Source organism: Neltuma alba, unplaced genomic scaffold, assembly GCF_004799145.2.
Source record: "Neltuma alba isolate B1F8T4 unplaced genomic scaffold, ASM479914v2 tig00010430_pilon, whole genome shotgun sequence".
Lineage (NCBI taxonomy): Eukaryota > Viridiplantae > Streptophyta > Magnoliopsida > Fabales > Fabaceae > Neltuma > Neltuma alba.
The window spans coordinates 62,100-74,755 of record NW_021635328.1 but is presented as its reverse complement, the minus strand read 5'-3'; the positions used below and the strand labels follow the sequence as shown (position 1 = coordinate 74,755).

Below are 12,656 nucleotides of genomic sequence, written 5' to 3'. Positions count from 1 at the left end.
TGTGTGATGTGGTGATCACTATCGATCCAAACATTCTGATTCCTGAGATCCCTGACGTACGCCTGCCACCAATCCCTCCCCTACACGACCTGCAATCAGTCCAGCCCCAACACGATCAGCTGCCTGCCCACCCCAGTAGAACCAACAAGAGGATCCAGGACTAACGATCACGATGATGCTGCTTCTGCCCCTCACTCCTGATTTCCCCTATCTTGCTTGTATAGGATTTTATTTGATTTAGATTTCATTATCTTATGTTTTATGTGGATATTTATTTAAATTTTATGTTTATTTGTTTACTTTTATTATTTATTTCTATACTTTTATTTATATCAAGTATTACTTAATATATTGTTGCACTATATAAAACATGCTAAACATATATTCTTTTAACATTAAAATTCATTCTTATATATCAAATTCATGCTCCCTTGAAAATAATAAACTATTGGAAAATATTTAACCATTGTCACGACTCGAAACTTCTAATGGTTTTGAGCCGCTAGAAAATGTATAACCGCTATAAAATGCTCCTGAATGCATAAAACCACTAGAAATTCTAGTGGTTTATAACCGCTACAAAAAATTGATCGTTATGTAACTATTGGCAGCCTCTATAAGCTGAAGAACTCTATCTGAAATTCATTTTAACTTTTCTTTGAGCTTCCTATGTCATATGTTACGAAATTTGAGCAATATTAGTGATGGATAGGTCGTGGATCAACTTGCATCAGTCGACTCCGTAATACTTGGCTAGTCTAAACTATTTTTTGGATTTTGCTTTTGCCAATGCCGCCGTAAATGGTAAGATTCAGTGTCCATGTCCTAAATGTAATTTCAAGAAGTTGCATCCCAGAGATATTGTTAGAGAACATTTGATCTTTAAGCCCTTCCGCAAGAGTATGTATTTTGCCAACTACATGGGGAACGACTAGATATGGTTGCTGAGTCAGTTCTAGTAGTTTCATGGATGAGAGTTCGAGTAGATGAAGCCGATGTCGTGAACGATGCTATGCTTGATGCTTTTGATGTTCATGAAAGTGAGGATCCCAACGAAGATGAAGTAGAGGGGCCTCAACTGGAGTTTCTTATAAATGAAACTGCTCGGAAATTTTTTGACCTATGAGCGAAGCTGACAAGCCTCTTTATTCTGGGTACACAAAGTATTCTAAGTTATCGTTCTTGATGAGGTTGTATCATATCAAATGCTTGTGTGGTATGACTGACAAGGCGATGTCCATGCTGTTGGAATTACTGGGAGATGCTTTCCCTCAGGCTGAATTCCCTTCATCTTTTTATGAAGCAAAGAAGATTATTAACAAGCTTGGCTTGAACTACAAAAAGATAGATGCATGCCCAAACGACTGTATGTTGTACTGGGGAGATGATGCAAACAAGGAGATTTCTACGAGATATAAGATGTCTCTCTATAAGTCGGTACGGAAGGGAAAAACGCAGAAGAAGATACCAGCCAAAATTCTCAAGTACAATTTATGATAATGTGTTACTTGCTCCGTCTCAAAATATTCGATATTTAAAATTCTCAATACAATTGATTATAATATGTTACTTGTTCAGTATTTAAATATTCGATATTTGAAATTTTTAATACATTATTTCTTTAGATACTTTCCTTTGAAACCATGGTTGCAAAGAATGTATATGTATAAAAAATGGCTCAGCACATGAGGTGACATGTGACTGAGGAAAATCCAAATGGCAGGTTAAGGCACCCACGAGATTCGGAGGCGTGGAAAACATTTGATGTGAAATTTTCAACTTTGCCAGTGATCCTAGAAATGTACGTCTTGCGTTGGCAACTGATGGTTTCAATCCCTTCAGAAACATGAGCACAAGTTACAGTATCTGGCCGGTGGTGTTAATTCCATACAATCTACCACTTTGGATGTGTATGAAACAGAGCTCCTTTTTGCTTTCCATGATCATTCCTGGCAAGAAAGCATCGGGAAATGATACAGACGTATACCTACAACCGTTGATACACGAATTGATTGACCTGTGGACGAATGGTGTTGAGGCATATGACTCATATGACAAGCGACTATTCAATCTCCGTGAAGCCTTGATGTGGACAATAAGTGATTTTTCAAGTTTGGGAACTTTGTCCAGCTGGAACGTGCATACTGGGTTGGCCTGTCCTGAGTACAATTTTGATTCCATGCCATGTCGCCTTCCACACAGTCATAAGTGGTGCTTTATAGGACATCGAAGGTTCCTCAATTCCAAGCACAGATTTAGATTGCAATGGATTTGCTTTGATGGGAAACAGGAGAAGAGAGATCCTCATGTTACTTTGCATGGTGTGGATATTTTGCGGCAGTTAGAAGATATTAATGTCGAGTTTGGTAAGAATGTGGATCCTGAATGACTGGGACGACAATCTCGTGGGACATTTGATGCGCAACCTATGCAATGGCAGAAGAGAAGCATATTTTTCACTCTTCCTTATTGGGAATCTAATTTGCTACAACACAGTTTGGATGTTATGCATATTGAAAAAAATGTGTGCGATAATGTGCTATATATGTTACTCAACGAAGCTAGAAAGTCTAAAGACCATCTCGCAGCTAGAAAAGATTTATAGGCCTGGGCAATTCGTGAAGAGGCTTGGCCTAATGAAAACAACAAGTTTCAACCAACTAAATTCACCTTGACGAAGCAGAACAAGGATATCTTCCTTTCGATGCTGAAGAACATAAAAGTACCAGATAGATATTCTAGCAATATCTCAAGGTGTATCAATCTGCAGGCTTGAAAGGTTATTGGGTTAAAAAGTCATGACTCCCATGTTCTTATGCAACAGTTACTTCCATTAGCCTTGAAAAACACACTTCCTTCTGATGTATCAGTGGTTTTGGTGGAATTGTATTCATTTTTCAAGAAGTTGTGTGTGAAGGTCTTGATAGCGGAAGAGCTTGATCAACTGCAAAATAAAATAATTCTTACATTTTGTCACTTGGAGATGATATTTCCTCCATCATTCTTCACTGTTATGATTCACTTGACTGTCTACCTTGTTCGAGAAGCAAAGGTTGCTAGCCCAGTTCACTATCGATGGATGTACCCTATAGAGAGGTACAATTGATTATCTTTTATCCCTGGTCGCCTCTTTAAATTTCAAATTGTTATTTCATTTGCTCACAATTATTAATGGAATATTAATCTACAAGTACTTGGGAAAATTAAAATCATATGTTAGGAATAAGGCGTGGCCTGAGGGGTCAATAGCATAAGGTTATTCCAGAGATGAGTCCTAACTTTCTGTTCAAGGTACTTTGATGACATGGAGACATCTTTTAACCACTTGTGTTGCATAGATGATCTCCTCCTGGTCCTTTCACGTCAACTTTATTTCCTCCTGTGGGGAAACCAATTGGAGGATATGAATTCTTCAGACTCACTCACACAGAGAAACTCCAGGCACACAGACATGTTTTGATAAATTGCAGCCACGTTGAACTCTTCATGCAGTAAGTATTATATAAGCTCACCAACTTTTACACTTTATATTTGTTTCTTATTGACTCTTCTAACAAATTATACTTCAATGTAGTGAGTTTAGAAGTTACCTCAGGCGGCAGCTATGGGGGCATGTGCGTTCTACTGACATTGATAAAAGAGTCCATAAAGAGTTTCCTAGTTGGTTTACATGTCAAATATGTAACGACAACAGCCCATACACAGATGAATTCCAAGCTCTTTCCCTCGATCCGTTTGACCATGCATGAAGGTTTACCGCGTATAATGTCAACGGCTTCAAGTTCTGTACGGTTGGACGTGATCAGGGATTTCTGACACAAAACTCTGGAGTTTGCGGGACATTCAGGACGAGATGTTATGCTAGCAGCAGTGACAATGATATGCGCTTTGGAGGCATCACTTACTATGGAAAGCTAATTGACATCATTGAGTTGAGTTACCAGCTTTTCACTATAACTCTATTCAAGTGCTCCTGGGCAAATACGACAACTCCCTGGGGACTCGCTACTGACCACTTAGGCATCACCTCTGTTAATTTCTCAAGACTTATTCATATGGGGGAATATGAAGACGATGAGCCATATATTCTTACTTCTAGGCACACCAGGTTTACTATGTCGAGGACGAGAAACATAAAGACTGGAATATGGTCGTTCACCTCAAGCCATGGGATCTTTATGATATGGGTGATGGTGACATTATTTACGACAGTGAACCCTTCCAACCCTTGAATTTTGAAAAATTCTTTCCTCAAGGAGACGATAATTTGGCAATTATCAGGTATATGTCTTTTCTTAAATTATTTAAATAATTAACTACTAATTACTAATTTTTTCTAAACATATTATAATTCTAACATAATAATTTTTTAAATATCTCTTTTCAAGAAGGATGATGATCAAGAATAGCAGTTCCAAAAATTTTTATCATTCAAAAAATTTTCCTTTCATAAATAAATATGTATAAATTAAAATTGGTTCAGTTTTTTAAAAGGTAAAAAATTACAATTAGTAGCGGTTACATAAATGCTACAAATTGTGAAACCGCTACAAATACTAGGCGTTTTATAATATGCTAGAAAATGCAAAGCCGCTACAAAATGAATCAAAACGCTGTAAAAAAACCACTACAAATGTCTCGCTAATATCTATAAATACCATATCACCTCTTCATTCATTTACCCCATCTCTTTTCCTTCCTCTCCTATTCTTCTTTATAATTCTCTCTTTTTTTCTTATTATCTAATGTGGTGGTTTTTTTCTCTTCATTATATGGCAAGGTGATTATTATTTTATAAGTATTAATATCTTTTATTTGTTTTTATTTATAATTTACTAACATATTTATTTCTCTTTTTCTTTCAGAATTTTCTTCTTCACATTTGTCATACCTTCGTCAATTGATTCAAGCACTTCTCAACATAACAGTTTAGGTTCAATATTATAAACTATCTCATCTTTAATTCAACTATCTTATTAAATTTAATTCAATTCATTTGACACAATCATAACTTAATTATTTATTATTCATTACAAAATTCAAATCTATAGCATGTAATACATTAGTAATTATACATATTAACAAAAATTCTCTAATATAATCTACTTAATGGTTTTTAAATTTATAATATTATATTTTTTAATAATCAAACATTTTAATTTTTTTTTTCGCCTGGAATAAACTTTCTAGAGGCTTTCAAACTGCTAGAAAATGAAAAAAAAAAAAAAGAGGGACAAATTTCATAAAATTTAAATATCCCCCATATTTCTAGCGGTTCATAAATGCTAGAAATTTTTTGGCGCCAATTCTAAAATTTTGATTCCCAACAAAATTTGATATCTGCCGAATTTTCTAGTAGTTATTAACCGCTAGAAAATTATGGCACCAAAATGAAAATTTTTGTTTCCTGGCAAAATGAAATTTTGCTCAGAATTATTAACCGTTATAAATTTGTCAGATATTTCTAGCCGTTTGTAACCGCTAGAAATTTCGTATCATTCCTGTTCTGCTACTTGTTTTCTTTAGCGGTTATTTTAACCGCTAGAAATTTTCTGGCGTTTGGACCACACTATGTAGCGGTTCACATAACCACTAGAAATCCCTTTCTAGCACTTGATTTTCTAGTGGTTTGTGTAACCGCTAGAAAAGTCATATTTTAACTGCTATAAAATATATTTTTTTGTAGTGGAAGGGGTATATATAGAAAACAAGATTCAATCTTGGCCCTTGATCTTGAAAATATGTGACTTAATCTTGATCGTCCATTTTTCCTCTTTGTCTTATAATGACAAGTATCCTCATGACAATTTGCTTACCTTATCTTGCTTACAACATTAAGCCACATGTCTTTAATCCAACCGTACACGCGTTTTGCATTTGACCGTGCATGCATCTTGCAAGCTAACCGTGCATGTGTCTTTCATCTAACCATACACTTGTTTCTTTCATGTCGCTTCATGATTTTGGCATTAAAATTGGGAGGAAATTAACAGAAAATTCTTACAAAATATAACCCCAAGGCATTCCTCCACCTATCTTGCTATTCTGCACCGTATTGGATACTTTTTCTTGTCCTGACTCACCCGGGACCATTGGGACATGTTCTGTCACCCTTTTCCCATCTTAAGTAAGTCCACATGGCATTATGTAATATGCCTAAAGAGAAAGTGATACTCTTCCCTTGTTCTTCCATTAAAACAATTAATAATATTTATTTCGGAGTGAGCTTGAGGCAATTCTTTCTACCAAACTACGACTCCAAAATCCGTCTTTGGGCACCAAATACTGTTTATTTATCATGAGAAATTTTTCTAATTTTTCTCAGGTCAAAAGTCCACCTCTAGACATTTGACTTTGACTTTTCCTGGATAGTGTATAAATAGGTTTTAAATTTTATTAAAGCCAACCTCTTTACTTTTTGGGGATGGAATTATTTTTAAAACCTGTGATAATTCCTCAAGCATTTTTCCTAATTTTCTTCCAATTATCTGAGGCCTCCTTATATTTCAAATAATTCATTTTAAATAATATTCAAAATTAGTCAAAACCCTGAGAATTTCACAAATTCCTTCTAAGTGTATTTTCATTATTTTTAGCCTCATACGGGTCTCTAGATCTCATTCCTATTTTTTTGAATTTTTTTTGAAGTATTTAGGCCTACTTTTCATCACTGTCCCTTTTCAGCCTCAAATTTTGCAAAAATTACGTTTTAGGTCCTTGCTTGGGTTTAGCCTCAGGAATCCTCTTACGAAGGTTCCTAGTACAACCTTTGGCCCTTAATTACCTCAACTATTTAAACTGGACCCCCGGACTTCACATACAGGCTTTAACATGTCATTTCCCCTTTTCTATGATTTTTCTGGGATTTTCGGGCATAATTTTCATTTTTACCCTTACCAGCCTGAAACTTTACAAAATTATGATTTTGCCCCTTATTCTGCTTAACCCCATAATTCAGCTCATTAAGGCCTCTAACATAACTTTTGATCTACATTCATCTTTATTTCTTATTCTTGGACCTCGAGACTCTATTAGAGTCTTTAACTTTCTCTTTTCTCAGTTCCAGAAAACTTTTGCTTTGCAATTTGGTCCCTGAGATTCCTTCTATTCTTTCAGGAAACTTCCAAGACTCCTGTCATAATAGGTCTGGTAACTTGCCCATTTCAGGCTAATTCTAGTACTTCTAGGCTCAAAATTCGGGTTGTGACACCAAAACTATATTATACAATGTCAAAATCATGTTTTTAATTAAAGAAAACACTACGCACAATATTTTAATAAACCAGAGCATAAAAAATTATGAAACTAATGAAAAGAGTATAGAAAAAGGGCAAAAAAACTCACAAATGAGAATAAAGAAGAGGAGGCGATGACAATGACAATAGAGGAACATGGTGGAGATGACAAAAATAAGAGGAAACACTGGCAAAGGTGGGAGGAGAAAGAAATTGGAGTGGGGGCGATAATGGGGGACTACGAACTGTTGCTGTGAAAAGTTAGAACCTATCTTTGATATTAGGGATTTTAAATCATTGTAAAATCTTTTTAAAACTACCATTAAAAATACATTTCACAGTGGTTAACTATGTAATTGCCTTTAAAAGTGTTTACCATAGCATTTTTGTAAATGCCGTGGAAAGTCCAAGTGTCAGCCTCATTATTTTCACCGCAAGAGCATACTTTTCATGGTGGTTACTTGAATAACTATCATGAAAAGTAATTTTTACCACAAGATAATTATAAAATTGTCACTGCTTTTTTTTTTATGGCATATTTTGCTTTAACCCCATAAAAGGGCATTGTTAAAACAACATGAATAGAGTAAACAATTGAAATGAGCCCCTGACAGGGATGTCTCTTTCTAGCTCATTGTTTGAAAGATCACAAGATTCCATAATGACCGTGAACTTACACTTCATTGCAATAATCTTACTTACATTCTATCTTTGCACAAATGGAATAGAAACAATCTAGTTGCAGCCATTCCTTTAGCATTGGCTTTTATGACAAATATCAAAGACATATTTGTGGACAAATCTGTTCACAAATCTATGAAAACAAGTATATTTGAATCTCAATCACTTGATCTTGTCTAACAACAACCTTATAAGTGTGTTACCTTTCACTCTTGCCAAACTTATTAAGAATTTGCTAGATTTGAGTAGAAACAATAAAGTTTGAGTCATTCTCTTTTAACTTTGGGCTTAATGACAAATCTCAGGAACTTATATTTGAACTCCAATTCATTCATTGCAGGTGTCTTCCCTTCTTCGATTTTTAATTTGACATTTTTAGGATGCTTTGATGTTTCTCAAAATCACTTAGGTGGTAGCATACTAGAACAGATTGGAAGTTCCATCAATTATCTTTCTCAGCTGGATATCTCCCAAAATAATTTAGGTGGAAAAGTGCCATACAATTAAATGATTATTCTTGGCAGTTTTATCGTAACTTTAGTCACAACCAATTCGATGAAATATTACCATCTAACATATGCACTTTCCTATTAGAATGTAGCATTGATCTGAGCTACAATAATATCTCTTGTAGTATACCTAGAGAACTTGGTAGACTGTATTACATCAACTTGTCATACAATCTTCTCAGCGGCTATGTTCCAAGTGAAATTTATAGTCATTTCTCTCATGACATTTTAGATGGGAATAAAAAATTACTTGGTCCAGAGATTCATGATTCTCTTAAGGCTCCAAAGTCTTTATTATTGAAAATCTTTATTCCTCTAATAATTTTTCTTGTCATCATATTTGTCGTGGGTTTTTACTTCGATTGTTTAAAACAAACAAGAAATCCATAAGTGAGACAAGAGAGGCAAAAAATGGAGATTTATTTTCCATATGGAATTATGATGGAAACATTGCATATAAAGATATCATTGAAGCAACAGAGGATTTTGACATCAAGTATTGTATTGGAACTGGTGCCTATGGAAGTGTTCATAGAGCACAGCTTCCTAGTGGCAAAATTGTGGAATTGAAAAACCTCCACAGAAGAGAATATGGAAACACATATCTTGCTAGGAGTTTTCATAATGAAGTGAAGATGTTAAGTGAAATTCGACATCACAATATTGTAAAGCTTCATGGTTTTTGTTTACATAATCAATGCATGTTTCTTGTCTATGAATACATGGAAAGAGGTAGCCTTTTTTATGTGTTGAATAATGATGACAAAGCTAAAGAGTTAGATTGGAGTGAGAGAGTAAATGCCATCAAAGGAATAGCAAATTCTTTGTTCTACCTTCATCATGAATGTGCCCTTGCAATTATCTATCAAGACATAACAAGTAGTAATGTGTTATTAAACTCAAAGATGGAGGCATTTCTATCTGATTTTGGCACAGCTAGAATCATTGATCCGGATACATCTAATCAAACTCTTCTAGTTGGTACTTATGGCCATGTTGCTTTAGGTCAGCTTTTCTGTTTCTCTTATACTTCTCTTGTTTTTGTTGTATCTCTTTTTACATTTACTTACCTCTAGATAATAAAATCACATAATTTCTTTATATTTTGCTCTATTGCAAAGCTTGCATACACCTTAGTTGTAAATGAAAAATGTGATGTTTATAGTTTTGGAGTGGTGACAATGGAAACGGTCATGGGAAGACATCCTGGAGATTTGATATTATCTTTATCAAAGACATATTCTGAAAGCATTTGGCTAAAAGATGTGTTAGACCCATGTCTCCTACTGCCATCACAGAAAGATGTAAGAGATGTGACTTTTTTGTCACAATGGCATTAGCATGCTTGAATATAATCCATCTACCCAATATCAGCCATCGATGTAGTCAGTGTCTCAAAGGTTTTTATCCTCCAACATGCCATTAGCCATTCCTTTCAATGATATTTCGATCCAGCATTTAACGAATCAATATGTGCAAATAATGTAGTCTAATAAAAAGTTAGTAGATTTCACTTTATATTTGCTTTTTGAGGCAAATGTAACCTTTAATTAGGATTTTTCATAAAGTCTAGATTTGAATGTTGAAGTTTGCCATATGCTTAATATCTTGCTGGTGATATTTGTCTAGTTTATTTTGCTAAAAGTTGAACAAAAGTCATCATATTCACAGGATCTGATTGTAAAGAACTTTTAGACTGACACCTAAATTTTGATTTCTAAAACAAATTCCAATTTACATCTTAGTGACCTATATTTTCAATAATTTCATTAATTAGATTGAAATGTGTGTTTATTGATATTTAATTTGATTCAAAATAAAACATTCTATTATTTGGAGGGCTATAGAGTGTGTTAAATATATCCATAAATTATTACTTTTTTTTCATGATGAATGTTATAATTGTTGAAGAATAGAACATTCTGTTTTAAAGTGAGAAAAAATGTAAATTACCTATCCCCTTACACGCTTATGTAAAGCTTACTTTTAATTTATCATACTATTGCATATCATCAAGTTGATCAAGCTTATGGATAAAATTTGAAGATTGAACTACATATTATTCATTGTCCTTATTAATATGATGCACATAACCTAGGTCATTCTCTTTGAGGAACCTATGAAATGTCGTGAGTTCCTAGCTAATCCACTAATTTACCGAGTTAATGTCTCAACATGAAAGTATTTATCTTTTCCCCTTTCTAATTTTGAATTCAAGGAATTAAATTTAGAGTTATGATTCTTAACTCCAAACATGGAAACAGAGAATTTCATCTATGAATGAGTCGTTCCCCTAGCAATTCACCTTACTTTCCTAGCTCAATTAGGATTACATGTAATCTTCTTACACATATCTGAATAGAATTGACAACTGTCTAATTCTCCTCATCCAGAGATCAATGCAACTACTCGAGCGAGATCATCACAACAATATAATCCAAGAATTAGATAGACTCAATTGGTAAGGACACTAATACAGCAATTTTGAATTTTCTGTCAATAACCACAACTGTGCAGTGTCATAGAATCATTCAATCTAATAGAAAACCATTAAACAACTAGCTCAATGAAAAAGATTAGATCTACTCCTAATTAGAAATCTATTCCTCCAACTCAGGTCATACAAACAGAACTGTTCTACAAGCATTCTAATTCAGATCCAAATGTTCAATTGATAGAACACTGTCAAATCATTCTCCAAACCTCCAATTTAATTAAATACTACCCCAGTCTTTAATACAAAAGCTAGTTTAACATTTAATTTAGTTTAAAACATAAGACTCTGATCCATTTTGTCTCTTATATTTATCAATTTTTTTAAAGTAGTTCTTGTAGTAATTGTACATATCAAAGATTACATCAAATAGCAGTTCTAGCTAATACACATAATTAGTAAGGCTATTTTAAGGAAAACAACACCTATTTATTACAAATAATTAATGTAACTAATTTTTTTAATATACTCAAATTATTCAACTAGCTGGAAGAGAGCTAGTACATTGTTACAAGTGGATTAAAGGAAATGAAAGCAGAACAATGAATCTTTGCTAGGACAATTGAAGGATCTTAGCTATTCATGCTCCGGTTGATCACCAGTACTATTTGGATGAATGAAATAGCCATGATGATGGAGGAATTACACAGGTGGTTAGGGGTGAAAGAGAGATATGGAGCAAGGGGTTTTGGTTTAGAGAGAAAATGGAAATTGCAGAATAAATGTATCCGTCAGATCTCTTCTCTTCTCTCTATTCTGTTGCAAATGGTGGATATTAGTAATAGTGGCTGTAACTTCTATTACCCGAGTTTCTACAGATCAGAAGAAGTCAGCAGCCATACTACTCCCTCCTTGGTTCCAAATATGGGATTTGGATCTTAGTTCTGGAATTTTTTTGGCTCTTAAATGTAAGACTTCTCAATTTATTTTATTTCTCAAATTTACAATTTTTTTAACAAAATTATTCCTATTAGTTACAAACATTAGAGGGGAGTTTCTATTAATAAGGTGCTTCCTAGCGTATGTGATTAAATGAGATATTTTAAGAAAACCAATTAACATATTTTTTTGAAAAAAATCTAATTTAACTAATTTTATTAATATTTATAATTTAGTTATTCAAATCCTACGTTCATCACAATCAAATGGGAAGTATATATCAAGTTCTTAGCATGTTTTTTAAGTAAGAAATTTACAACATATTTGAGTAGCTTTTAACTACAGATTTATTATGATTCCTCTCTCGGGAAATTAAAAGCAAGTTTCATTTTCACCCCAAAATGTATGTCCCAGGAAACTAATCATGACTCGAACCCCTAATATATTACGGATGAGATCTATCTTGAAACATCAACCTCTTTAAGTAAAGTTGTATGATCGTTTGCCATCAAATTAAAGGCACCAAAATATATGTATATAATTACCAACTTTCCTTCCTATAAAGAGTAAAGAATCAAATGGGCGATCACTTCCATTAACCATAAGTTTGAATGACACTCTTACCTCCAACAGGGGGCGTGATTGTGTTGTTACTATTATGCCTATTACCCCATCTTTCACGTCATTATTACATGTCTGACGTCATCCATTTCCTTTGCATGAACACACAGACACCCCTCAACTCTTCGCACATCACGTGTTAGGTTATGTCCGTAGACTCAAATTTGAATTTTGGCGCTCAAATTATTATAGTTACTTTTATTATAATAAATACCTGTTGATATAATGACTTTTATA

General features: G+C 33.9%; 1 protein-coding gene across 1 annotated transcript; it reads left to right on the top strand.

The window, feature by feature from the left end:
• Nucleotides 1–937: 937 nt before the first annotated feature.
• LOC114756537 (MDIS1-interacting receptor like kinase 2-like) lies at nt 938–9,765 on the top strand. The gene is made up of 3 exons (XM_028945487.1): nt 938–1,063; nt 8,806–9,424; nt 9,539–9,765. Exons 1-3 carry the CDS (start codon nt 938–940, stop codon nt 9,763–9,765), a joined length of 972 nt encoding a protein of 323 aa, XP_028801320.1.
• The last annotated feature ends 2,891 nt before the right edge of the window (nt 9,766–12,656 follow it).